At 54.0% G+C, this 27,792-nt stretch overlaps 1 protein-coding gene and 2 long non-coding RNA genes across 5 annotated transcripts in view; 1 reads left to right on the top strand and 2 right to left on the bottom strand.

The window, feature by feature from the left end:
* Window positions 1–7,471, bottom strand: part of LOC130527355 (uncharacterized) — an 8,455-nt gene extending 984 nt beyond the window's left edge. For both annotated transcript variants that reach the window (XR_008950995.1, XR_008950994.1), the window contains exon 1: window positions 7,332–7,471. This is a non-coding gene — a long non-coding RNA (uncharacterized LOC130527355). The remainder of the gene's footprint in view (window positions 1–7,331) is intronic.
* On the top strand, window positions 7,378–27,792 carry LOC130527274 (FERM and PDZ domain-containing protein 1). The gene is made up of 16 exons (XM_057035596.1): window positions 7,378–7,521; window positions 14,878–14,991; window positions 17,300–17,422; window positions 17,494–17,654; window positions 18,597–18,699; window positions 18,820–18,865; window positions 19,300–19,404; window positions 20,040–20,135; window positions 20,213–20,338; window positions 20,410–20,529; window positions 20,642–20,778; window positions 21,017–21,236; window positions 21,303–21,485; window positions 21,609–21,753; window positions 21,852–22,982; window positions 23,236–27,792. Exons 3-16 carry the CDS (start codon window positions 17,304–17,306, stop codon window positions 26,358–26,360), a joined length of 5,817 nt encoding a protein of 1,938 aa, XP_056891576.1. The 5' UTR covers window positions 7,378–7,521; window positions 14,878–14,991; window positions 17,300–17,303; the 3' UTR covers window positions 26,361–27,792.
* Window positions 17,834–20,643, bottom strand: LOC130527361 (uncharacterized). Of its 2 annotated transcripts, XR_008951005.1 has the most exons (3): window positions 19,432–20,643; window positions 18,141–18,713; window positions 17,834–18,066 (listed from the first exon to the last, which is right to left on the bottom strand). It is a non-coding gene; the product is annotated as an uncharacterized LOC130527361 (long non-coding RNA). The 2 variants fall into 2 exon arrangements; XR_008951006.1 differs by having other exon boundaries at window positions 17,834–18,713.

The following is a 27,792-nucleotide window of genomic DNA, read 5'->3' as shown; positions in this document are numbered from 1 at the left end:
TCAGAAAGAAATGCCAATATTTCCTTTTATCAGGTCTCCAGGCAGCTAACAGCTAACAGCTAACTCAGGATAAATCTGTAGCTCAGATCTGTAGCTGTGAACGTTCCTGCTCGGAACGCCGGACTGATGGATTCTTCATGACAGGCAACACAACGGAAAAAGGAAACGACCAGGAAGCGGCTTCCTGACACCGTTCCTCCTGGCTCGCTGCCACACTTCCGAGGTGCTCCTCTCCACATCTGGCGCCGGAACATAAAGGCTTTTTTGTTTTGAAGGCTGGAGATACTGAAGGTTACAGGATGTTCTTCCACCTGCAGCTCGCTTCAAACACACACACACACACACACACACACACACACACACACACACACACACACACTCTCTCTCAGGCACAGGAGGAGCAGCTTTGGATGTTTCCAAAGGCTGTTTTAGAAAAAGTGCGAAGAGGAAAAAATATGTGGCCTTTGACCTCGAAGGAAGTGATTTATAGCGGAGCTAAAGCTAGCCTGCAGGATGGGAGGCGGGACTAGTGGCCACCGCCGGAACTGCAGCCTCTTTTCCTCCCAACAGGGAAAAAAAAGCATCAATAACCAAATATCAGTGTCATCTGTGGCTCCAACGTGCACGTGTGTGACTAAAGTGCACGTGAGAACACACGTGTTCATACATGTCCTCTCTCTATTTACTAATATATACATTCTTATGTACAGTGGGACCTCTACTATTTAATTGGTTCCGGAAGTTGTTTCGTAACCTGAAAATTACGTAAGTAGAGACGCGTTTTCCATGTAAATGCCCTAATCTGTTCCAAGCCCCCATAAATTCTGACATAATTTTTTTTATAATCATAAAAATGCATCAAAACATGTAACAAATACATGTTACAATTAGATTACCGCACAATAAATGTAGGGATTCAGAGCAAGGCTTCTCCAGGAACAAAATGAACCTTATTACAGGCTAATCTTACATTAGCCGTCATTAGCAACGAACGTTAACACTTGTGCTAACACCGCCATCTAATGGACAAACATACAAACACCCACAATAAATAAAAGTTAAACGAAGGCGACGCTGGGATACACAAACCTGTAAATATTGACGTCCCTCCTAGCCAATGGGATGACAGGAAGGTGCTAGGCGATAGCCAATGGGATGACAGGAAGGTGCTAGGCGATAGCCAGTGGGATGACGGGAAGATGCTAGGCAATAGCCAATGGGATGACAGGAAGGTGCTAGGCGATAGCCAATGGGATGACGGGAAGATGCTAGGCGATAGCCAATGGGATGACAGGAAGATGCTAGGCGATAGCCAGTGGGATGACAGGAAGATGCTAGGCGATAGCCAGTGGGATGACGGGAAGATGCTAGGCGATAGCCAATGGGATGACGGGAAGATGCTAGGCGATAGCCAATGGCAGAGCAGCTACAAGCATGTTTGCGTTCGCTAAACTCCGCGAGCAGCAGCGCTAGCGTATTTTTGCCTTTCGTATCCTGAAATTTCTTTCGTAACGAGAGGAAATATTTTCCCGTGGAGACGTTTCGTAACCTGAAATTTCCGCACGCAGGGACGTTGGTCAGTAGCGGTCCCGCTGTAGATCCTGGCGTCCACGGCTGCGCGTTAGCATGCCGATCTTAATTAAAATGATTCGTATTTGCCCACATTAATAATGCAGAACGCTACTTATTTGAATAACAGCCTGTAAACCTTTAAATGTGCCTCATCCCGATGAAGCGAGCAGCATTAAAACATCATCCATAAGCTGCGGAGTCCCAGGTGATCTTTGTTAGCATTTCAAACACGTCTCTCGCCGTAGCGGCGGCGTAATGGCTTAATCAGTTTCAGGGGAGACGAGAGGAAACAGAGAGGAGGACGCTTAAAGCGGATTATTTACCGAAGGGGTGAAGAAATTAGGTGCAGTTGAGGGAGAGGCTGGGAAGGAATCGATGTTCTCCCCCATCGGGGCTCCCCGGGGACGGCGCCGAGTGATCTGAAGTGGCACCCTGCTGTGAAAACCTGAGTGCGTCGACTCCACATAAAACCGCTCAATCACAGAGCCGCATTTTGAGCTAAAAACAGCCCCTCGTGAGATCGTTAGCACCAACAAACACACGCTAATGAACAACCGGCAGCAGATTTCCCCCCCGAAAGGTCGACATCAGACAAGGGGAAAGTGTGGAATTCCACAGATTTCGCAACACAACGTGCACTTTTCATCAGCGTTGGCGTAACAGCTATAAAGACATGAGCTAACCCTGACGTCAATCCCGAATCCTGTGCAAGAAATAATCAAAATAGACGCGTTTGAACCGACCGCACGTACGAAAACACTCGCGCAACCGCGACAGGAGCCTCTCCGGTGGCGTCACATGACGGCGTCCAGGGGCCCGAAGCAGATGAGCCTCGTCACGCCCGACGCTCTCGTAGTGACGTTAGCGTGCACGGAACAGCAACTTTGGGCTGATGATGAAATCCATCAAGCTGGTTCGGGTCCCCCCCCCCATGCAGAGTGACCCAACAGGACCCAACAGGACCCACCTCGAAAAGGTGCTAGCATGAATCCATGGTTGAGCTAGCCACCCACACGTTAGCGTGTGTTTAGCTCAGACGCTAAAGCCGAGGTGCACGTTGACGGTGTCACCGGTGCCGGTGTGACCATCTGATCCCAGATTTAACGTTCCCAAAGAGGGAAAATGGAAACAAACCCTCTGCCTGTATCAACTGTGCTGGAGGAGGTGCACCTGAGAACCAGGTCCAGATCATCAAAGGAGGGGCGTTCCCATCCCGGAGACCGGGTTAGGTGATCAAAGACCCCTAGTGGAGCTTAAGGACTGCTCTGCTTCATCAAAGGGAACCTTCAGTAACTTTAGAGCTGCAGGTAACTTCCTGTACATACAGCACCGCCTTCCAGTGGGAACCTGCGTAAGTGGACACATGACCCAAAATGGTTCCCTCCTCACGTCCCTCAGTGGACACCATGACCCAAAATGGTTCCCTGCTCACGTCCCTCAGTGGAACCATGACCCAAAATGGTTCCCTCCTCACGTCCCTCAGTGGACACCATGACCCAAAATGGTTCCCTGCTCACGTCCCAGTGGATACCATGACCCAAAATGGTTCCCTCCTCACGTCCCTCAGTGGACACCATGACCCAAAATGGTTCCCTGCTCACATCCCTCAGTGGACACATGACCCAAATGGTTCCCTGCTCACGTCCCTCAGTGGTACATGACCCACAATGGTTCCCGCTCCAGTCCGTCAGTGGACACCATGACCAAAATGGTTCCCTCCTCACGTCCCTCAGTGGACACATGACCCAAAATGGTTCCCTGCTCACATCCCTCAGTGGACACCATGACCCAAAATGGTTCCCTCCTCACGTCCCTCCATCCTGTGACAACAAAGGGAGCCGCCTTTTGTTTAAAATAACCCCACGTATCCAGCTGAGGCGCTGAGCCGGATGTGTGAGTGTCGCAGGAACCTTTGTGTTGCTGACTGATGCGCTAACAATGAACGGAATCGGAGCGGGCCTGGTGCTGGACAGCCCATAATACATTAAAAAAAACTGTTGCAGCCTTAAAAATGTGGGCTGATGATGGGCCTCATCCGGGGCCAGAAGACCTGGCTCCTTCTGGGAAAGGGACCTTTAGCACGTTAGCATGTAGCGAAGGTGAATGAGAGGTCCAACGGTGTCTGTGGTGAACTTGGCGACTTTGCTCTCTTCCAGAATCGCACCCAGAGGTCCGACTCAACTCCTCCGTTGTGGATAGATCCTGGAAACATGTCGCTAATTTATGACATGATGCTAGTTCTGCTAATTACAGAGTTGCTTTCTCCGCACTAAAAAGCTCCGTATTTACCGACCTGACAGTCAGGAACGCCTCTTCCCTTTTCCCGGTCCACCTCAGGATCTGCTGCCAGCTGGCTGAGGAACCAGGCTTTGCTCTCCACATGAGTGAATGTTCCATGTTCTGGTGGCTTCACCGTGGTAGCCAGATGTCCTGGGAAGCAGCTACACCTAGCTAGCTAGCTACAGCTAGCTACAGCTAGCTAGCTACAACAGCTAGCTACAGCTAGCTACACACAACAAGCACTGTTGGGACATTTGTTGTCCCCCTTGTAACCCTTCCCAGTTATTCCTCTGGGCAGCACGAGCAATGACCCATCCATCCATCCATCCATCCATCCATCATCCATCCATCATCCATCCATCCATCCATCCATCCATCCATCCATCCACCCACCCACCCATCCATCCATCATTCATCCATCCATCCATCCATCCACCTACCCACCCACCCACCCATCCATCCATCCATCCATCCATCCATCCACCCATCCATCCTCCATCCATCCATCCCTCCATCCATCCATCATCCATCCATCCATCCATCCATCCACCCACCCACCCATCCATCCACCACCCATCCATCCATCCATCCATCCACCCACCATCCATCCATCCATCCATCCATCCATCCATCCATCCATCCATCCACCCATCCATCCATCCACCCACCCACCCACCCACCCATCCATCCATCCATCCATCCATCATCCATCCATCCATCCATCCATCATCCATCCATCCATCCTCCATCCACCCACCCATCCATCCATCCATCCACCCATCCATCCATCCACCACCCATCCATCCACCCATCCATCCATCCATCCATCCCTCCATCCATCATCCATCCATCCATCCATCCATCCATCATCCATCCATCCATCCATCCATCCATCCACCCACCCACCCACCCCCCACCCATCCATCCATCCATCCATCCATCCATCCATCCATCCATCCATCCATCCATCATCCATCCATCCATCCCTCCATCCTCTCTCTCCCTCTAATCCCAGACGAAGGGGAGTTGAATTCCAGAAGTTGGATTTGTCAGTATCTTGCACCACGTCTGAGGGGGAAGTGGAATTAGCAAGAAAAACACCAGCTCAGAGGAGAGGAGCAAAGAAACTGTGGCATTGTTCGTCTTCAGCGGACGGCGAGGAGTCGTCTCCCGGCAACCGGCTGCAGACAGGAAACGGACCGGCGCTGCCCGCTCCTCCTGGAGGTGCCAGCGAGGCACCGGGTCTGGGGAGGGAGCCAGACAATAGCCGGGCCCGCTGCCATCTCCAGCTGCTTCCCTGCACCAAGGCCCCGTCGGAAGTGGACTTATTTATTCCACTTCTACAAGTCCGACATGAAAGGCCGGGCTTTGATGTGTTTATTACGACTCCCTCAGAGAATCAAAGGGCCGCTGCACTTCTGATGCCGGACCCAAGTGGGCTCAAATTCTGGGATCAGCTGGTTCCCGTGGATTCATTAATTCTGCTGACATTTGCATTGGTGCGCTTCGACGTCCTTGACCCCCCCTCGGTAAGGATGCAGACGGAAACCCAAAGAAAGGACTCGACGTTCCTGCTGGAGCGCCGAGCGGGTTCGGATCCCGCGTGAGGCCCAGCAGGAACGTCGGAGCCTCACGTCTGCTTAGCTTAGCGAGAGGAGATTAAGGAGAAACCGGGACGTGGTGCCGGTGTGGGCGCCGGAAAAGTCGGATAAAAGAGGAAGATTCCGACCTGCTGCGCTGATCCACGACCAGCTGCGGCGTTCCCAAACGAAGGAGGAACAAACAGAGGGAGATGAAATAAAGTCCACCTTCACCTCCGTTCTTCCCCGTTCGGACCTCAGGGGGCGGCTGAAGTCCCAGTGAAGTGACAATCTGTGCACGTTGTCAAGGGAAGTGCACGAGGTAGGTGTTGTCCCATAACGATCCCGGAATCTGGATCAGTCGACCCGCTAAACTTCCAAAGATTCCACAATGTCTCTTATCGCTCAGTGATCACTGTTGATTTGGATGAGGAGCAATCGCGCCATCTAGCGGCGGCGGCTGGAACAGCAGCTCGGTCCAAGCCCCGCCCACCTTCCGCCCGGAACATGAAACAGAACTCGTGTTCCGTCTGTGAACACAAATAACTGCGGGCCAATCATTTGAAGTTCATCCGTACTGCGCTAATGATGCTAATGAGGCTAATGACAAACGACCGTCTCCTTCTTTCATGTTGCCACCGACCAAAACATGGTTTCCTCTCCTCAGGACGGCCAGGACGGATCCCGCCACTTCCCGGGCTTCTTTATCTTGAGAGAAAAAAGCACGTGGCGGGAAAAAGGCGGGAAGAGAATTGTTTGGAGTGGGAACGACGTTTCAAAGGCGCCTCCGAAAACAGCCCGCGAAATCCGGGATGAGAGGAGCTAATAACGCGGCGCCGCGATAAATAATGCAACAAGAGGAAACATGAAAGGTCCTTTCATCTCCACACGGAGGACGAGCCGGCGTGAGGACGCGGACGCGCTCGGCGCCGCCGTCGCCACGATATTGGGCTGAACTTTCCGTTTGGAAGCTTCAGCCCAGACGGCGAAGATGCTGCTGCTGGTGCCCTTTTGCCCCGTTTCTATATCACAACCTGCCTCCAGGGGGAGCCAGTCTGTCCACCTGTCCAAGTCCACCTGTCCAAGTCCACCTGTCCAATGTCCACCTGTCCAATGTCCACCTGTCCATGTCCCACCACAACGCTGCAGGCACGGGCTGAGGTGAGGAGGGTCCTCGGTGTCCCCCATCACCACTGCCGGGGCGCCATTGAGCAAATGCTCACAGACCTGCCTTCAGCCATGTGTTTGTTAGAAGTGTGGGGCCTCTGAAGGCCAGTAGGAACATTATATAATAATATATTATTGGGGGGGGGGACATTTCTATGGCGTCTTACGATATAAGATTAGAAAAAAGCATCTTTAATAACAAAACTGGAGCGTTTGGACCAGGGTCACGTGCTGTATTCAACACACCTGTGTCACACTGACATCTAGCGGCCACTTGCGCGAACTGCGGTTTGATTTGACCATTTAGCTGCTGAACGACAGACAGACAGACAGACAGACAGACAGACAGACAGACAGACAGACAGACAGACAGACAGACAGACAGACAGACAGACAGACCAACTAGAAAAGGGTAATAACACTCTACCGCCAGCAGAGGGCGACAGAAGCCCAGCTACATTTTACAACTGGTCTTTTCCATATTTATCATCGTCGGAAGGAAAATAAAAATGGCTTCCGTAAACACCATTGAGCTGAATTCACAATATAAGAGAAAGAGTGTGTGCGCGTGTGTGGTGAGAAGGAAATGACAGACAGACAGACAGACAGACAGACAGGCAGACAGACAGACAGACAGACAGACAGACAGACAGACAGAGAGAGAGCGAGCGGTAGAGAGACAGGGAGCAGGAGAGAGAGAGAGGTTCAGGCTGCTGAGCAGCGCGCGCTCACCTGCTCAGCAAAACGCGGTCTCGCGCCGCTCCTCGTGCCGTCCGGTCGCAGCTGTTGTCATGGGGATTATCTGATTTGTCTCGGCAGATCGAAGGTGTGGCCGCCGGACTTTTCCAAGTTGCTCCGCATCCAGGACGCGCTGACGGTCCGGACCGGTGCGGCTCTCGGGAGGGATTCGGACCCAGGCTCGGTAAGGTCCTCACACCTGCTCCGACAGCTCGGGACAGAGGAATGCGTGCAGTACATCCCAGAATATCAGCGGGACAGAGGCAGCGCTCACGCACGGAGCCTCATCACGCACGGATCCAAACGACGCCAACACTTGTTTGAGAAGAGTGAAAGAAGCCGGACCGAGGTCCGAGCAACTCTTCCCGACCGGTGTGGATCCGTAGGATCCGGGTGGGGGGGGTGGGGGGGTTCCCGAGTGGTTCCGGTGATCCAGTGGATCATATTAGACCGAGACAGCCAGCGACCCACTTTAACACAAGTGACTCAGTTCTTTTCTGTGTTTAACGACTGATAAAGAATTGATGAACAGACCTGAGTCTGTGCGCACACACACACACACACACACACACACACACACACACACACACACAGAGTGCTGCTTGCATTTTACAGTAAGATGTTGCTCCATTTATTCTGCTGCATCATGCTTCTGTCCCTTTCTGTGTGTGTGTGTGTGTGTGTGTGTGTGTGTGTGTGTGTGTGCGTGTGTGCGTGTGTGCGTGTGTGTGTGTGTGTGTGTGTGTACGTGTGTTTTAAGATAATACAGTCAGTCAGAACTGAACACAGAGCTCTTTTCCCTCTCAGGTTTACTAATTTATGATGTTATTTTTAGGCTCAGCTACATTTTTAAGCTTCGTATTTGTCAAGTTTAATAGCGAGAGAACTTGGGGTGTGTCTGTCAATCTGTACACACACACACACCACACACACACAACACACACACACACACACACACACACACCTCGAGCTGCCCTCTGCAGGTTTTTAATCAGTTTTTATTTGAGTCCCAAAAAGAACCAAATCCTGAGTCAGTAAAATAATTCAGCACCAGCGATGCATCAGGTGGGACCTCCTGCCCTCCTGCCCTCCTGCCCTCCTGCCCTCCTGCCTTCCTGCCTTCCTGCCCTCCCTCCTGCCCTCCTGCCTTCCCTCCTGCCCTCCTGCCCTCCTGCCTCCTCCTGCCCTCCTGCCCTCCTGCCCTCCTGCCTTCCTGCCCTCCCTCCTGCCCTCCTGCCCTCCCTCCTGCCCTCCCTCCTGCCCTCCTGCCCTCCTACCCTCCTGCCTTCCTGCCCTCCCTCCTGCCTTCCTGCCCTCCTACCCTCCTGCCTTCCTGCCCTCCCTCCTGCCCTCCTACCTACCTTCCTTCCTTCCTGCCCTCCTACCTACCTTCCTTCCTTCCTGCCCTCCTACCTACCTTCCTTCCTTCCTGCCCTCCTACCTACCTACCTTCCTGCCCCCCTACCTTCCTTCCTCCCCTCCTACCTACCTTCCTTCCTTCCTGCCCTCCTACCTACCTTCCTTCCTTCCTGCCCTCCTACCTACCTTCCTTCCTTCCTTCCTGCCCTCCTACTTCTTTCCTTCCTTCCCCCCTCCTACCTACCTTCCTTCCTTCCTGCCCTCCTACCTTCTTTCCTTCCTTCCTGCCCTCCTACCTACCTTCCTTCCTTCCTGCCTCCTCCTTCCTTCCTTCCTGCCCTCCTACCTTCCTTCCTGCCCTCCTACCTACCTTCTTTCCTTCCTGCCCTCCTACCTACCTTCCTTCCTTCCTGCCCTCCTACCTACCTTCCTTCCTTCCTGCCCTCCTACCTTCTTTCCTTCCTTCCTCCCCTCCTACCTACCTTCCTTCCTTCCTGCCCTCCTACCTTCTTTCCTTCCTTCCTCCCCTCCTACCTACCTTCCTTCCTTCCTGCCTCCTGCCCCCCTACCTTCTTTCCTTCCTTCCTTCCTCCCCTCCTACCTACCTTCCTTCCTTCCTGCCCTCCTACCCTCCTACCCTCCTGCCCTCCTGCCCTCCTACCTTCTTTTCTGCCCTCCTTCCTTCCTTCCTGCCCTCCTACCTTCCTTCCTGCCTTCCTACCTTCCTTTCTGCCCTCCTTCCTTCCTTCCTTCCCTCCTACCTTCCTTCCTGCCCTCCTACCTTCCTTCCTGCCCTCCTTCCTTCCTTCCTGCCCTCCTACCTCCTTCCTTCCTTCCTTCCTGCCCTCCTACCTACCTTCCTTCCTTCCTGCCCTCCTACCTACCTACCTTCCTTCCTGCCCCCCTACCTTCCTTCCTCCCCTCCTACCTACCTTCCTTCCTTCCTGCCCTCCTACCTACCTTCCTTCCTTCCTGCCCTCCTACCTACCTTCCTTCCTTCCTTCCTGCCCTCCTACCTTCTTTCCTTCCTTCCTCCTGCCCTCCTACCTTCCTTCCTTCCTGCCCTCCTACTTCTTTCCTTCCTTCCTGCCCTCCTACCTACCTTCCTTCCTTCCTGCCCTCCTTCCTTCCTTCCTGCCCTCCTACCTTCCTTCCTGCCCTCCTACCTACCTTCCTTCCTCCTGCCCTCCTACCTACCTTCCTTCCTTCCTGCCCTCCTACCTACCTTCCTTCCTTCCTGCCCTCCTACCTTCTTTCCTTCCTTCCTCCCCTCCTACCTACCTTCCTTCCTTCCTGCCCTCCTACCTTCTTTCCTTCCTTCCTCCCCTCCTACCTACCTTCCTTCCTTCCTGCCCCCCTACCTTCTTTCCTTCCTTCCTCCCCTCCTACCTACCTTCCTTCCTTCCTGCCCTCCTACCTACCTTCCTTCCTGCCCTCCTACCTTCCTTTCTTCTGCCCTCCTTCCTTCCTTCCTGCCCTCCTACCTTCCTTCCTGCCTTCCTACCTTCCTTTCTGCCCTCCTTCCTTCCTTCCTGCCCTCCTACCTTCCTTCCTGCCCTCCTACCTACCTACCTTCCTGCCCTCCTTCCTTCCTTCCTTCCTGCCCTCCTACCTTCCTTCCTTCCTTCCTGCCCTCCTTCCTTCCTTCCTTCCTGCCCTCCTAGGGGGGGTGAATAATGGGGCAAGGATTCCTGAGTCCGCGTGACTTTGTCACATTGATCCATGAATTGTTGTGTCGATGGAGCTGAAGCTGGTTCTGGTTCTGGTTCTGGTGCTGGTGCTGGTGCTGGTTCTGACTCTAGACTGGGTTCTGTTGGAGCAAACAGCCTTGAGTTCAGGAGGGTGAGTTCATTAATGGCAGGTGTTTCATTAATAGCAGGTGAGTTCATTAATGGCAGGTGAGTTCATTAGTGGCAGGTGAGTTAATTAATGGCAGGTGAGTTCATTAATGGCAGGTGAGTTCATTAATGGCAGGTGAGTTAATTAATGGCAGGTGAGTTCATTATGGCAGGTGAGTTCATTAATGGCAGGTGAGTTCATTAATCGCAGGTGAGTTCATTAGTGGCAGGTGAGTTCATTAGTGGCAGGTGAGTTCATTAATAGCAGGTGAGTTCATTAATGGCAGGTGAGTTCATTAGTGGCAGGTGAGTTCATTAGTGGCTTTCAGACGTTCCAGCTAATCAAATTAAGCTTCTTATTTCTTTTTTCTTTCTTCCATGAAAACATTAATGGCTGTTTTTAATATAAACCTTCACATACGGTGGAGGAGGAGCTGGAGGAGGTGGAGGAGCTGGGGAGGAGGTGCAGGAGGAGTGGAGCTGGAGGAGGAGGTGGAGGAGCTGGGGGAGGAGGAGGAGGTGGGGAGGAGCTGGGAGGAGCTGGAGGAGCTGGGAGAGGAGCTGCAGGAGGAGGAGGAGGTGGAAGAGGAGCTGGAGGAGGTGGATGAGGAGCTGGAGCTGGAGGAGGAGCTGAAGGAGGAGGAGGAGGAGCTGGAGCTGGAGGAGGAGCTGCAGGAGGAGGAGGAGGTGGAAGAGGAGCTGGAGGAGGTGGATGAGGAGCTGGAGCTGGAGGAGGAGCTGGAGGAGCTGGAGCTGGAGGAGGAGCTGGAGGAGGTGGATGAGGAGCTGGAGCTGGAGGAGGAGCTGCAGGAGGAGGAGGAGGGAAGAGGAGCTGGAGGAGGTGGATGAGGAGCTGGAGCTGGAGGAGGAGCTGGAGGAGGAGGTGGAGCAGGAGCTGGAGGAGGAGCTGGAGCTGGAGGAGGAGTGGAGCTGGAGGAGGAGGTGGAGGAGCTGGAGGAGGAGGTGGAGGAGGAGGAATAAATAAGTCTCTCTCTCCTCTCCCTCCCTCTCTCCTCTCTCTCCTCTCTTCCCTCTCTCCTCTCCTCTCTCCCTCTCCTCCTCCTCTCTTCTCCTCTCTCCTCCCCTCTCTCCTCTCTCCTCTCTCCCTCTCCTCTCCTCTCCTCTCTCCCTCCCCCTCTCCTCTCTCCTCCCCCTCTCCCCTCCTCTCCTCTCCCTCTCTCCTCTCCTCTCTCTCCTCTCCTCTCTCTCCCTCCTCCTCTCCCCTCTCCTCTCCCTCTCTCCCTCTCTCCCTCTCTCCCTCTCCTCTCCTCTCTTCCCTCTCTCTCCTCTCCTCTCCTCTCCTCTCCCTCCTCTCCTCTCCTCTCCTCTCCTCTCCCTCTCCCGCCTCTCCCTCTCCCTCTCTCTCTCCTCTCTCTCCTCTCCCTCTCTCCTCTCTCCTCTCTCCCTCCTCCTCTCTCCTCCCCTCTCTGCCCTCTCTCCTCTCCTCTCTTCCTCTCCCTCTCTCCCTCTCCTCTCCCTCTCTTTCCTTCTCTCTCTCCTCTCCTCTCCCTCCTCTCCTCTCCTCTCCTCTCCTCTCCTCTCCTCTACTCTACTCTCCTCTCCCTCTCCCCCTCTCCTCTCCCTCTCTCCTCGTCCTCTCTCTCCTCTCCCTCTCTCCTCTCTCCTCTCTCCCTCTCCCTCTCCCCCTCTCCTCTCCTCTCCTCTCCTCTCTCCCTCTCCGCCCCTCTCCTCCTCTCCTCTCTCCTCCCTCTCTCCCTCTCCTCTCCTCTCCTCTCCCCTCCCCTCTCCCTCTCTCCTCTCCTCTCTCTCTCCTCTCCTCCCTCTCCTCCCCTCCCTCCCTCTCTCCCTCTCCCCCCTCTCTCCTCCGTGACCTCTGGTCCCCCTGATGTGAGCCGTGACCTCTGACCTTCCCTGAGCAGCATGATGTCATCTCTAGGCCCCTCCTGTTCTCGTTAACCTCAAACCTTCGTTATTTACAGCAAAGTGTTTAATTAAAGGGAGTCGAGCTCCTGCGCTCACGTAACATTAACACAAGTTGCAGTTATTGATTAGGACTTATTGATTGGGACTTATTGATTAGGACTTATTGATTAGGACTTATTGATTAGGACTCAATCAATCCCAACATAAAGGACTCTTTAACGTTCCCAACATTCCCGGAATGTCAACGTTCCCAACCCCAGATCCAGATTCCAGCATGTGCTCGTTGTACAATATAATCTGTGTTTAATTAACCCAGGTGTGGATTCACCTCCAGAGACGCGACCTTAACGAGGTTTAGGTTCAAGTGTTGTCATGGCCGACTGGCACGTGCGCGCCCACGTGCGCGCCCACGTGCACACAAACACAGACAGACAGGCACACCGTGTCTGCCATTCTCTGTCAGGTTATTAGGTTACAAGGATTGTGTGTGTGTGGGTGCGTGTGTGTGTGTGTGTGTGTGGGTGTGTGTGTGAGTGTGTGTGTGTGGGTGTGTGTGTGTGGTGTGTGTGTGTGGTGTGTGTGTGTGTGTGTGTGTGTGTGTGTGTGTGTGTGGGTGATGTAAGCTGATAATTGGATCGTGTCGCCGCTCTGCCACCTGTGGAGGAGGGAACCTTTAGGTCTTTTGGGTCGCGATCACACATTGTTGTGTTTTATTCTTGAAGGATTTTTTGATCATGAATGATTAATTAAACATTTCTGTCACAATAGCAGAGTTTTATTAATTAATACAGTTTATTTTTCCCTGCTTAAACTCATAAACCAGTGGAGAGAGTCACGGTCGTTAGTGTAACGAGTGGTCAGTTAATGAAGGAGGAGGAGGATGGAGGTCTGTGGATCTTCAGAGGTCTGTGGGTCCTTGAAGGTCTGTGGGTCCTCAGAGGTCTGTGGGTCCTCATAGGTCTGTGGATCTTCAGAGGTCTGTGGGTCCTTGAAGGTCTGTGGGTCCTCAGAGGTCTGTGGGTCCTCAGAGGTCTGTGGGTCCTGAGAGGTCTGTGGGTCCTCAGAGGTCTGTGGGTCCTGAGAGGTCTGTGGGTCCTCAGAGGTCTGTGGATCCTCATAGGTCTGTGGGTCCTCAGAGGTCTGTGGGTCCTGAGAGGTCTGTGGGTCCTCAGAGGTCTGTGGGTCCTCGGAGGTCTGTGGGTCCTCGGAGGTCTGTGGGTCCTCGGAGGTCTGTGGGTCCAGTCGGAAGGCCAGCAGGAGTGTTTCTGCCCCCACAGGGTGCTGGACTCCTTCAGAACCTCCCTCTGATCCTCCAGTACCACAGATCCTGATAATCAACCCCAGCATCGAGCCCCCTCCCTACCACAGCGTTCCCATTCATCCTATTGATCCCATTCATTTAAATCACACTGGAACAGACCATGTTGATGTGGGAGGGATGTGGGATTGGATTGGGACTCCTCCTGTTAGCTGCTCCTGTTAGCTGCTCCTGTTAGCTGCTCCTGTTAGCTCCTCCTGTTAGCTGCTCCTCAGGACCGAGCTCTCCTCCCTGTTAGCTGCTCCTCAGGAGTGGGTTCTCCTCCCTGTTAGCTGCTCCTGTTAGCTCCTCCTGTTAGCTGCTCCTCAGGAGTGGGTTCTCCTCCCTGTTAGCTGCTCCTCAGGAGTGGGTTCTCCTCCCTGTTAGCTGCTCCTGTTAGCTGCTCCTGTTAGCTGCTCCTCAGGACTGAGCTCTCCTCCCTGTTAGCTGCTCCTGTTAGCTGCTCCTGTTAGCTGCTCCTGTTAGCTGCTCCTCGTAGAGTGGAGCGGTTGCATTATCTAGATCCATTATTGATGCACGCTGCACTCTGACAAATGTGCACATACACTTGTGCACATAAACACAAACTCCCAGCGCTCTCTCAAATAATAACAACATACATGCGCGCTTGGCTGTCGCACATTAGCGCGGCAGGCTCCACGTGCACGGCCACACGCGTGCACGAGTCCTCTGATAGAGGTGCAGCAGAGGTTTAGCTGAGGGTGGAGGATCTTTAAGAACAACCGAGGAACGGTCGGGAAAAGCTCCGGGACGGTCGGGGAGACAGCAGGGAGAGTTATGAAAGAGCAAAGTACTTAGTGGTGACAGTTTGAGTCGAGGGGAAGTAGTAGTGGGGGGGTGGGTGAGGGTGGGGGGGGGGGGGGGGCAGAGTTCCCAGCATCTCTGTTCCCACAGCTTTGTAAGGGCCTCATTAAATATGGATGGTGTTTGGAGCAGAGTCGGGCCAAGTGGGACTCCACAAACAGCAGCAGCAGCTTGGGCCGGCCCGTCCTGCTGCGGCGGAACCCTGCCGCCCTCCTCCTGCCTCGTGCACGTCGTGCACGTCGTGCCCAGGCGACGTGCACGACGTGCACATCGACGTGCACGACCATGAACAATGACGATGGGGTAAAACGGGTCTTTGTTCTGATGCTGCCCACAGGAGATGAAGACGTGTGACGCTGGCCCCCCACAGCAGCAAGGATGAGCGGACTGACGGCAGAGCGGACATTGACTGGCGTCCTCATGGAGCCCTGATACTCAGGACAGAGAGCAGGTGTGTGTGTGTGTGTGTGTGGTGTGTGTGTGTGTGTGTGGTGTGTGTGTGTGTGTGTGTACTCACTATATAGTGAGTAACATAATACTCCTTCTACTATCAAAGTGAGGACATTCTGAGGACACAAATACATTTTGGCTGGTCCTTCAATGGACTGTTTGCGGTGTTTTTGCAGACGTGGTTTTGAGGTTGAGGGTAGAAATGGGTTTAGGATGGGGGGGGGGTAGTTGTAGTGGTCAGGGTTAGGGTAGGATGCTGGGTAATGCATTGTGCCTCTGAATGTCCTCACAAAGATACAAGTACGGGAATGTGTGTGTAGCTGCATCCACACACACGGAGGCTACACCAGTGTTGTCTGGACATCAGGTCGCCGTGTCAGTGCTGGGCTTTGGTCTGTCCACCTGCACAGACCTGGGAGGCTGAGCTGGATCTGACTCTAATCTGGCTCAGCGGCGGTGACGCACGCTCCCCGTTACAGACACACTCCCTAATCCCATTTGCCTCTCCTACCCTAACCCTAAGCGCCATGCGGGGGAGTTTGGAGGCTACGCTGCAGATACGCAACGTATGTGGTCGATATGTTTGCAGCGTCACAGCCACATCCAAGGAGCTTTGCACGGTGGGGGGATGGCGATGGTACGGCGCCCAGCGGCACTGGCGGGACTATAAATAAACATAAATCAAAATCAATAGATCACACCTTTCTGACCTCTCGATGCTGGACTTTACAGACGCGTCTCAAATACCCAACAGATAGAAATGACCTCATTCCTCGTCCAAACCGGCTACAGTCCTCTCAGCTACCACAGCTACCAGAGCTACCAGAGCTACCAGAGCTACCAGAGCTACCAGAGCTACCAGAGCTGCCATAGCTACCGTAGCTACCAGAGCTACCAGAGCTGCCATAGCTGCCGTAGCTACCAGAGCTGCCATAGCTACCGTAGCTACCAGAGCTACCAGAGCTACCAGAGCTACCTTAGCTCTGGTAGCTCTGGTAGCTACGGTAGCTACGGCAGCTCTGGTAGCTACGGTAGCTCTGGTAGCTCTGGTAGCTACGGTAGCTCTGGTAGCTCTGGTAGCTACGGTAGCTACGGCAGCTCTGGTAGCTCTGGTAGCTCTGGTAGCTACGGCAGCTCTGGTAGCTCTGGTAGCTACGGTAGCTACGGCAGCTGCCAGAGCTACCGTAGCTACCAGAGCTACCAGAGCTACAGCAGCTATGGTAGCTACGGCAGCTACCGTAGCTACCATAGCTACCGGCTGTGGTGCCTCCTGGTCGGAATGAATGAGTGAATGCGTGCAGCGCCGATGCAGGCATGCGTTTGCAGCAGCGAGGATACAGGGAGCATCTGTACGTCTGTAACCCGAGAAGAGTGGAAGTGCGAGCAGAGCTATGGGGGTGGGGGGGGGGGGGGGGGGGTGAAAGGAAGGGGGATTCACAGCAGATGGATGGATAATGTGCTCAGGATCTCCCAAGAGACACCACTGTCTGCTTGTGTCACCCAGCACTTCCATCACTGAACCCCACTCCTCCTCTCCTCACGTCTGTTTCCTCCCCCTCTTCTCCCCCCCCCTCCCCACTGTCTGCCATCTTCAGCCTCCATCTGCGGGAGATTCCTCAGCACACGTCTGACATCATCATCATTGGCCCATCACTCATTGGCCCATCACTCATTGGCCCATCACTCATTGGCCCATCACTCATTGGCCCATCACCCAGTGATCCTTGGGAGGACTCCTTCGGTTCCTCCCCAGGTTCTGTTGCACCTCGGTGGGTGTGGGCTCACTAATCTCACTAATGAACTCACGACACGGACTAAACAGCCGTCAGATTTGCTGAGGCTGCATTTATTGGACGTCCAAATGCACCACGACCTAAATGAAGGCTCGCCTGGGGGGGAAGATTGGGCCGTGTCCTATATAATCATGAGCACGTCATAAGCTAATCCTGCTATATGACACTTTGTCTTCCCGTTTGTCAGCTTTGCTGAGGAAAATGCTCAATCAAGAGTTTAAAGGGCAGAATAACCCTCGTTAAAAAAGGTCATTAGTGATTCTAAACACGATGGTGAGCATACGCTGGATGGCTTTAATGATATCATGGTGCACTAAAACCAATTAGCTCAGAAAGAACACTTTCTATCGGCTGGTATGACGCCACACACACACACACACACACACACACACCACACACACACACACACACACACACACAACTGGGAGAAAACGTGGCTGCATCACTGGTGCCGCTCCGTCCCAGCACGTGCACGGAGCATGTGTGATGCCTCTGCTAACCTCGGCCTCCTCGCAGGTAAATGGAGGTGCAGGATCGGAGCCGCTCTCCATCGCGTAAGACGAGCCGGGTGGAGCAGGTGGTGGGCCGATGGCTGAGACGGTCCCGGGACCTGGGCAGCAGGTCTCACTCTCTGAGCAGGTCGGAACACTCTCGTGCTGTTTGAATCGTTCTGGTCGGGTCATGTGTGACGTGCTCCACATGCTCTGCAGGGACCGGGTGGCGGACGGGAAGGCAGCAGAGTCCAGTCTGTCGGATCAGAGGAACTACTCGTTCCGCTTCACCGTCCAGATCCAGCGGGACCCCGGCCTCCGCTCCCACGGCCTGACGCTGACCACCCAGAGCCCAATCCTGGTGCAGGACATCACGCCTGGTAGGACAAACATCATGATGTGAATTCAAAAGGAGGCAGAGGTGAAATGGCTTCACCAGACGTGCAGGAGTTCAGGGCGAAGCTTCATCCTCCTGCATCCCTCTGGAGATCAGGCTGCATCTGAACTCTAAAGAGTGAGGATGTGTGGTCGTTAGGAAGCCGGAAACGGTGGCGAGCCCCAAAGTTAAAGCTCTTTAATCAATAGTTGCTTCATTGAATCTCTTTTAATACAAACACGATCGATTGTGCCCAACTCTGAACTCCAGATCGGTGTTTGTTTTGCTGTTGCACACTTATTGAGCAGCAATGGTGAGTAGACGTCCTCCTGCTGGCTGACCGGAGCGGTTTCAGAACTCCGGGGAAGAGGAATTCCAAGGGTGCTCCGACCGTGGTGCATTCTGCTGTGTGGAATCTGACAGAAAGAGAGATCGGATTTAGGTTTCCATAAGTGGCTTTTAATCCTGCTGCAGCTTTCACTTTTCTCACCGAGTGTGCAGAAACAGAGGAGGATGTCGTGACACCGAGGATGTTGCGACATCAGAACCACAACTGTGGATCTGGATCACTGAGCTCCACAGCATCCTGCCCCATTCCCACTGTGGGGGCTGCTGGAACCCAGTGGTGGTGACAACATGTGATTTGGGCTGGAAGAACATGTTTCTGAACGTTACGGCCACGAGCACCAGACAATATTTGCTGTTCTTTCCCAAGCTGCAGTATTTATCCAGTGTGGCTCGGTGCCGAGCGTCCCGTGTTTGTGGACCTGGAAAAACGCGCGCAGTGTCGCTGCTAAACACGTTCACACGTGACACTGTTGTTGGACACTGAGGTGAAGAAGGATGCAGGAGTAGATGGGAGCGAACGGCCCGTCGGTGTGAGATGAATGGAGATCGGGTAAATCCAGCCCGTGGATGACATCACAGGGCCGTTCTGTGTGTCCAGGTGGTCCTGCAGACGGCCGGCTCGTCTCTGGCGACCAGCTCGTGAAGATCAATAACGTTGCTGTCGATGACCTGACCCCTGACCAAGCTGCTGAAATAATCAGGTCTCCGCCGACAGCTGCGGTCTCACACACACACACACACACACACACACACACACACACGGGATCATCATGTGTGAACCAACGAGTGTGCACATTAACAGCTGCTAACTGTCGTTCCAGGGAATGCCAAGAGTCTTTGACGATGACAGTTCTCAGAACGATGCTGGTGAGTCTGCTGGATGACACAACTGTTGCTGAGCCTCCATGTGTGGTTCTGGGTTCTCTGGGTCCCCCCCCCCCCACGGTCCAAAGATGTGCATTTACACTGTAAACTGACTTCAGTTGGGATTGTCTGTTAGCTTCAGAATACTTGAGTTCAGTATTTCCTCCCTGTTGGTGTTTCTCTCTGGATTAGAGGAAGCTGTGGACAAGCACATTAATCTACATGTCAGGGAGGCTAAAGTGTTGCCAAGGTTACATCACAGCTCATTACAGCCTCGTAAACACCCCCCCTCCCATGAGACACCCATTGACCTGATCATTTATTCTATAGGTGTGTGTTTGTGTGCAGTCCTGCTCAGACAGGAAATGGATGCATGTTAGTGACATCAGCAAGTTTGGAGGGATGCTGACTTTCCCCTCCCCCCCTTCTTCTTTTAGGGCCCCAAATCATCTTTTATCACACCAGAGAAGAGGGCCAAGCTCAGGTCGAACCCGGTTAAAGTTCATTTTGCAGAGGAGGTGGAAGTCAACGGACACGCTCAGGCAAGTCGGGCACCCCAGTGCACTCACCGAGCCGTCGGCTGGCTCATTATGACCCATCGCCAGTTAGCCCAGCTCTCAGTAACGAGCGCCACGGCCCAGGGCTGCACGTGTGGTATACATTTCCATCGCCACAGGCCAGCGGATGTGAAACTGGCTGGATAAGGAAAACCACAGAGTGCCCATTACTAATCACAGAGACACAATGGATCGATATCTGACTCATCCCCCGGTTCTAATTCCTGCTTCTACAGGACAGCAAACATCAGATTAGGGGATGATCCAGACATGGAAACGGTAGAGAAGACATTAAAATGAGAGCTGCGGAGATGGAGAGTGTTTCCAGTCAGCTCAATCACACGGTCACCAAACGAGGACGCGCCCACAGAAAACACTAATTCTCCAAAACAATCATAAAATACGTCAACCCACGCACGACAGCAGATAAATAAAACCTGACGACGGCTCCCGCCGAGCATCAGAGGAACTACCGTTGTTAAAGAATCCGATACTATGGAAACCTCCAGGCGCCGTCACGCCCACATTAATAAATAAAGAAAAGTCTGAGGCTTGAACTCTGCCTTCCTTCTCTCTCTCTTCCTTCCTTCCTTCCTTCCTTCCTTCTCCCTGGCTCACAGGGGAACTCCCTCCTCTTCCTGCCCAACGTTCTGAAGGTGTACCTGGAGAACGGGCAGACCAAGGCCTTCAAATTTGAGCCGAGCACCACAGTTAAGGTACCCAACGATGTCCGATGTCCGTTCTTCTTCTTCTGTTGCTCCCGGCTCAGCGCGAACGTTTGTCTCTCCGCCAGGACATCGTGATGACGCTGAAGGAGAAACTTTCGTTGAGCCGGATTGAGCACTTTGCGCTGGCGCTGGAGCAGCAGCCCGGCGTCACCAAGCTGCTGCTGCTCCACGACGAGGAGAGGATCGAGCAGGTACGGACCCTCACGTGCTCGGCTCGGTGTCCGCGTGAACAGAACCGGGCTGATGTCGGACGTGTGTTCAGGTGGTGCAGAAGAAAGAGGCCCGTGACTACAGATGTCTGTTCCGGGTTTGTTTCATGCCTAAGAACCTCCACTCATTGCTGGATCAGGATCCTGCTACTTTTATGTACCTCTACCTGCAGGTAGACCTCACACTGAACTCGCTCACCTGTTTCTGACCCCGGACGGCCCGTGAGGTGCGTGTGCACGTCCTGCCGAATGAGCGCTGACTCTCGCTGTCTGTGTTTTGTGGAGGGGGTGAACGACGTCCTTCAGGAGCGCTTTGCTGTGGAGATGAGGTGCAACACTGCACTACGACTGGCGGCGCTGCACATCCAGGAGAGATTAGCCAGCTGTGGACAGTCGCCCAAGACCAACCTGAAGACTCTGACGTGAGCCGCGTGACCTCGTGCACCAAACGCAGTAACACTGACGCTGGAGTTCAATCCAGAGTGAAGTGGAGTTTCATTCTGGTCATCACTTATTTATACCCAGCAGCAATGAGCCATTCAGAGAGCGTTTTAAAATAGAAATGATTTGGCTCTAATGGAGGCTTTAAATTTACAGATCCTGAATACAGTTCAGCTGACTGACAGCTCCTCCCGATCTGGGCTCACCCCTTTCTTTCAGGAAGACGTGGAGCATCGACAACTTTGTGTCATCCACTTTGTTGAGGAACATGCGAGAAAAGGAGCTGAGGAAGGCCATCGGCTACCACATGAAGAAGAGCCAATCACAGCACGACCCCAAGCAAAGGGGCCTCTCCGTCGATCAGGCACGGATAAATTACCTGGAGGAGCTGAGTGAGCTCAAGTCGTTCGGAGGGAAGTCCTTCAGCGCCACCATGATGGTACGCTCTTCATCCTGTGTGTGTGTCTATTCGGCCTTTCATCGCTCTCTCCCTCACACCGCCCAGCTCCAGGACAGGGAGTCGATGGTGACGTTGTTGGTGGGAGCGCGCTACGGCGTGAGTCAGGTGGTCAACCACAAGCTGAGCATCCTGTCCACCCTCACCGAGTTCAGCAGCATCACACGCATCGAGCTGCTGCCCGAGTCCGACAAGGTCAGCCTGGTCAAAATATACCTGCAGGACATCAAGGTAGGAAGGAGAGAACACACACACACACACACACACTCACACACACACAACCCGGTCTCGTGTGTTTTGTCCCCTCATCGGTCAGCTGGTCCAACATCATCTCTGTCCGTGTTCTCTTTCAAGCCCATCACACTGCTGCTGGAGTCAGTGGCAGCCAAAGACATGTCCTGCCTGATAGCTGGGTACTGTCGACTGTTCGTCGACCCCAACCTCAACATCTTCCCCTGGATAGATGACGCCAAAAAGCACCGGGTGTCTGCTGAAGAAGGTGCAGAAATCTGTCAAAATTCAGTGAGCAGCAGCTCAGAAGTGTGCGAAGCTTTGACAAACAAGACAAACAGCTGCTGGAGTTGTGTGTTTTCACAGGCTATGTGTCGAGGTGTGGCAGCGACTCCGACTCTTCCGACTTGGACATGGAACCTTTAGTGGCTCAGGTGTCCCAGGATGAGAAGCCCCGCCCACGTGTCCGGTCGTCCTCGGACCCAGACGGAAGGAAGCGGAGAGACAAAGAGAGGAGGAGACAGAACACCGACAAAGGGAAGGCAGACACGTCTGAAGACAAAAGAGAAAGGTGTCAGCTGAGGAAGACGAGAGAAAGTGAGGGTGGAGATGATCAAAAAGTGCACGTTGAGGTATCAAACTGCGATTCGGGGGGGAAAGAAGTCAAACTAGGGAGCGGAGAGGAGGCGCCAGTGGCAGAGGAGCCGCCGCCAGCATCAGAAGCGTCCGACTCCTGTCGCTCCGACTCCCACGTGCTCACCAGCCCATCCAGCGACTCCCTGGATGCTCTGGAGGAAGATGACTTACTTTCCTGCTCGTCCTCCGCCCCCCTGAAGCTTCATCACCACCCTCCCACACACGCGCAGCCCCACCTCCTCGCTCCTCCGCCCCCACATTCCCATCCCCTGATCCAGAACGCAGCACCTGACCGAGGAGCGAGTGGTGCTCAGAGGTCTGGCCAAGGAGCCGGACCCCAGCTGGTCACGCCCGCGTCCCCGTCCGTGACGGACCTGGCAGGCAGTCTTGGTTCCAGCAGCAGTTCCCTGTGTTTTGCCGATCTATCCCGGCTTGCGGACCTCCTGCCGAGCCCTCCCGAGGCCAGCGAGGATGATGAGGAGGTACTTTCAGATTTGAGGAGGAGGAAGGTCCGCAAGGAACCAGATGAGTTGGCGAAAACATCTGGTGAAGGTGCAGGTGGACATTCGGTGTCGCTCTCCCCGTCCCCCAACACGGACTGTGTTTTTAACTTTGACCGCGGTGACGCTCGCTGCTACTACAACCTCTGCTCCAACATCACCCCCGACAGTGCTCGCAGCCTTTCGCACCCCCAGCAGGATCCAGCGAGTGAGTGGGAGGGGGGGGGCAGAGAACTGGAGCCCATTCCCATCCTCCAGCCACCACCGGGCTTTGGAGACAGCAGCTCAGATGATGAGTTCTTTGATGCCAGAGATGGCTTCACCTCCCCTGAAGACCCAACGTCAGGAGCCAAATCACGAGGTGCTTTTTCTTTGCTGGTCTCTCAGCGCACACATGCTCCGGTGCTGCCACCTAGTGGTTCAAGTTCATAATGATAATAAAAAACTATCTATACACTTTCAGATCAGCTTGTTCACTGTTTGTGGGCCATAAGTCATAGTCAACATGTAGTTATTTTGGGGTTATGTGTACTGTTTGTAATGAGGAGAATTTCATATGTGTTTAGTAAATAAGGATTTAAGCTGTGGTTAAGCTTGTTTTTACTATCTTGCAGGTACTGGCACAGAGGGGAAACTGGACTTTTCAAGCCTCGGTGCAGATAAAGATGGAAGTGCTGATTACAGTCAGGGAATAAGTGAGGAGGGAGGAGCCAGAGAGACAGTGTACAAGCTGAGAAGGAGGTCCCGCAAACGCCGCTCCTTTGTGGACAGTGAGTACACCTCCAGGGTGTCTTTCCCACAGCCAGATCCAGAACGGCCACCGGGTGATGATGCACACGTGCTGAGTTTGGACCCTGAACCTTCAGAGCAGACAGAGAATCCCAGTCCAACTGTTTCCTCTCTGACCCACTCTGAAGGGGAACCTTCCCAGCTCGAGTCCAAACCCATCCTGTCCAAAGCAAGCCTGCGTGGACAGGCCCCCCCACCTGGTCTTGGCATTCACGGGCAGTCCAGGGAGCCACAGCTCACCTGCCAGACCAGGAAGCGAGAGATGGAAATGGAACCAGATTCCATGGAATCCAAATCGGTCACTGCTACAGTGAAGGTAGCTCCGCCAACTATAACCGTTGTGCGCTGTCGGGTGGACCCAGATGGGAAGGAGTGTTCTGATCGGAGGGGCGATGGAAAAGAGGAAGCGGGCGGGCTGGAGAACAGCCGAAAAGACAGCGTGGAGGGAGAGAAACGGGAGTCCCCGTGTGAGCCAGGGTTGTTCCCAAGCCACATGTTTTTACCAAACGTCTCGGTGGAGGAAGAAAAGAAGGAAGTAGAGAAGCTCGCTATCATTCGGACCTTTATCGGTGCTGAGCCAGAGCCAGAGGCCCTGACCTCGACGGACACGGACAAAGAGGGTCACAACGGCCTTTTGGGAGCTCAGTTGGTCACCCTGGAGCAAAACGAGCAAGAGGAGGCGGCCCCTCTGTCACCCCCACCCCCACCCCCACCTCCATCATCTCCGGTGCCACCAGCTGTTAGGAAAGAGGGCGTAGAGCAGACGTGCTTGCCTAATTCCACGGAGCTGTCAGTGTGGCGGGAGAGCCAGGCCAGAAAAGCACAATTCCATTTAGAAGTCACCACAATCGCTGGTGAAGATGGAACCATTAACGTTCCGAGCCCGACTCTGACCAATAGCGATGAGATCACAGACAGCAACAATTCCGACAATGTTTTTGAGGATGAGGAAGCAGGAAATTCCCTCAACGCTAATTCATGTGAGAGCAGAGGGGACCGGAGCGGCACCGGTACCAGTTCAGCCACCGCGGGGACGGACGAGCCTCTACCGGCTCCTCACACCGAACCTCAAACCCGAATGAACCAGTTCACTCGGGATTACGATCGCGCCATCCACTCCATCACCGCGAAGCTCGGAGCAGCAACAAATGCCACATCGCCCACTTTTTATTCAGGTACGAAATTAAAAAGTGAGCCAACGACTGAGAGTGTTTCCCACGAGAACCTAGAGAGGCTCAGAAGCGTGGGCAGCCTCACAGCTCTCGTGGCTGCTCCCAGTTTAACGAAGGTCGCGGAAGATGTGGATCCTCCTCCCCCAACACGCTTCCTCTTTCAGACCTGTTCTCCGAGCTTCATGGGTCGTTTATCCGCCTCAACACTCAGGGGGAAGATTCAACAGTTGCCGCTCTATTTATCAAAGTCCCAGGAGAGCCTGAACCAGGCCGGAGCGGGTCGGAGCCCTGCTGAACACCAGGACACGGGGGAAAACGTCGGGATCACCATCACAGATGTCGACGATGTCACAAAAACCATAGACCTGGAACTGGACACCAGTGCGGAGTCTGTGGACTCGGATGATTCGGACACGACCGTCACGGGTTCCGAGGTGGACGGCGAGTGTTTCATGGACACGACCTCACCGAACTCACCATTGCCCGTCCAAATGGAGCCCAAAAGCCAACATGTGTATACCGGACCTAGCAGGAACACCCCGGGACCAATAACACAGCCTCCAGCCTCTATAGTCAACAGCTTCCACAGAGACAATTCAGGACCAAAGCTGGACACTCCTGGTCCAGTAAAGACCTTCCCATCCTCCCCCGTTGTAGTGACGACACAGAACATGAACGGACCAGGACTTCCCTTCCATCGTCAGGCTCAGACAGTAAAAAGGACCAGTAGCGACAGGCCGTTGGCTGGCCTGTGCAGCCTCGGGGGGCAGACGTCAGACGCGTCCAAGCCCTCGTCTCCGGACTGCAGGGTCTTTACTATCTGTGAGGATTCCTCCCAGGCTCCAGCCGTGCTGGATCCTTCCCCTCCTCTGGAGCCTGAGCCCGGCTGCAACTCTCTGCTGGCCTCTGGGTGCGAGTCCGTGGTGGAAAGGGTGCAGGTTCCCCTGGACGCTTGTGGCTGCCCAGCGGTCTACACCAACTGCTTCGGCAGCACCGAAAGCTTCGACGAGGAGCTGACGGTCTTCGAGTTCTCCTGCCGCTCCCAGAACAGCGTGACCCAGGCCTGCGGAGCGGTTCCCCTGATGGCGTCCTCACCCATCCCCTCCTTAATTTCCACCTCGTCCTCGATCTCTCCGTTTTTCCCTCCCTCCGGCCTTTTCTCCTCCTCTGCGTGCGAGCTCAGCCCTCTCCTCTCTCCGCTCTCGGACGCCTCCGCTCCTCCTCTGTCCGGACCACAGAGGGACGCCCTCGGCAGACTTGGCCAACAGTGTTACCCAGAACCCCCCGCGGGCTTCCAGGTGCTTCGTCTAGATGTGGATCAGCTGCTTTCCATTCTGGAAACCAACAGCACGGAGCGTTGCGTGGCTGCTCGCCACCCGAGGGAGTTCTGCCCGGCCCATTTCACGGAGAACAAACGGGTTCTCCAGGTAGAGGCCAGACGGTTGATGTCAGGCTGTCAGAAAGTGGTGGGGGGCGAACAGAGCCCCGGAGAGATGCTCCACTCCCTGGCTGAGAGCTTCCGGACCCTGGTGGACTTAGCAGGTACATGCCTTTTGTTCTCAGGGTGCGACAGGTGCGACCGGAGGAATACGGAAGCGGTGGCGGGCCTGGCCGATGTGGCCCGCTCCTTCCGAGACTTCTGTCTGGCTGCGGAGCGAGTCAGCAGCAGGCGGAGCTGCCAGGACCTGAGCATGAAGCTGTTGGCCAAGCAGTGCACGGCACTCACCGCCTCCGTCTTCTGCCTCACGCAGCTGTTCCGCACCCTCACGGCTCTATGAGCGTCCCAGGGACCAGCTCCGGTCGGGGTGCAGCAGCGGCGGGAGCAGCAGGAAGTAGTTACCTCAGAAACACACAAGTGTCACTGGTGTCTGTTTCACAACGAGCTCCACACATGGAGGATGATGAGCTCGTTAAGCAGGACGGTCGTTAAGCAAGCTACAAAGCTGCTGGCATTCCAGGAACTGCTGCACTTGAATGTATTCCATGTTCTTTGTAAGTTGTTAGAGAGAGAAAGTCACGAATGTAAAGGTGAGGAAAAGACAATGTTTACATTACAAAAGGCGTTTGGGATTGCTGGGCCTCAGGCTCAGATCCACGGAGAATCGGGGATTCGGATTCTCTTGGAACGCCCGAGAGGATCGAAAGTGCTGCAGGTCGACGGTGCAGATATCTCTCAACGTGGGCGAGGACGTCTCTGAATGTTACCGTTTACAAAACCAAAAAAATCGGGTGGGAGAAATCACCAGATGACTGATTAAATCACTTGAAGGTGTGGTTGATGTTTTCTACTCCTCCCGGTGGAATGCGGACTTTTGCTGCCGTTTCTGACCATTTGGACTGGTCCCGTGCTCCTTCGGTTGGGCCTGGCTTTGGTTCCGTGTGTCAACCGTTCTCCTTTCTACACTTTCTACACCTCCGTGTCAATCAGCTGACAATCGTGGTGCATGATGGCGATGCTGCCCAACACCAGTGTCCCAGAACCTTCCTCGTTTTCCATGTTTACTGTGAAGCGGCGGATTTAAGAGGGTATTCCCCGTCCAGGCGGAGCTTTTGATGATGATGATGATGATGCACACCCCCCCCTCCCCCTCGGGACGCTCCGAACGGACTCGTATGTCTCCTACACTAAGTGCATTTTAATGACAGATGTCAACGGCGGCGCTAAAGGACAACGCGAGCACAGGCGGCGTGAACGTTTTCACCACGTGGACGCGTTCGCAGCGTGCGTTCTGAGAACATCTGTCCAGCTGGCAGCCTTTGAACTCAACACGTCCTCACTAAAACAACCGATGACACTCATTTATGCAAATGCAACGTTGGGAATAAGCTGTCTCTTTGCGGCATTTTCACTTGGAATGTTTGACAAGCTTCCGTGGACTGACTGCACTGGTCCTGCATGTGCACTGGAAAAATGAACAATTTCACCACTGCAATACTCAGAACACATTTCTAACGGTGTGTTTTTATGTGCATTTACAATTGCAGATGAAACATTTCAGTCAACTTGTGTTGGTCCCCCCCCCCATGATTGCGTAACAAGGACCTGTTCTTTTATTCCAAAGACCCGCAGTAACTTGAAGGCAACGAACAAACGATGGAAAACTGCCCACAAAGCATGCGGTCATGAGCTACCAAGTCTTGTCTTATGATGGAAAATGACGAATGATGCGTTGTGATCCTCAACGTCCACCATTAAAGCCGATCAAACCA

The sequence above is a fragment of the Takifugu flavidus genome, chromosome 6, assembly GCF_003711565.1.
Source record: "Takifugu flavidus isolate HTHZ2018 chromosome 6, ASM371156v2, whole genome shotgun sequence".
NCBI lineage: Eukaryota > Metazoa > Chordata > Actinopteri > Tetraodontiformes > Tetraodontidae > Takifugu > Takifugu flavidus.
Note: the sequence above shows the minus strand (reverse complement) of the source record. Positions and strands in the feature narration are given on the sequence as shown.

What these genes read in the sequence shown, in the direction of transcription:
- LOC130527274 (XM_057035596.1), top strand. Translation starts at nt 17,304, where the DNA reads ATGGAGGTGCAGGATCGGAGCCGCTCTCCATCGCGTAAGACGAGCCGG. An exon ending in GGTGCAGGACATCACGCCTG is followed by an intron (nt 17,655 to 18,596) that starts GTAGGACAAACA and finishes CTGTGTGTCCAG; the next exon opens with GTGGTCCTGCAGACGGCCGG. An exon ending in ACGAGGAGAGGATCGAGCAG is followed by an intron (nt 20,339 to 20,409) that starts GTACGGACCCTC and finishes ACGTGTGTTCAG; the next exon opens with GTGGTGCAGAAGAAAGAGGC.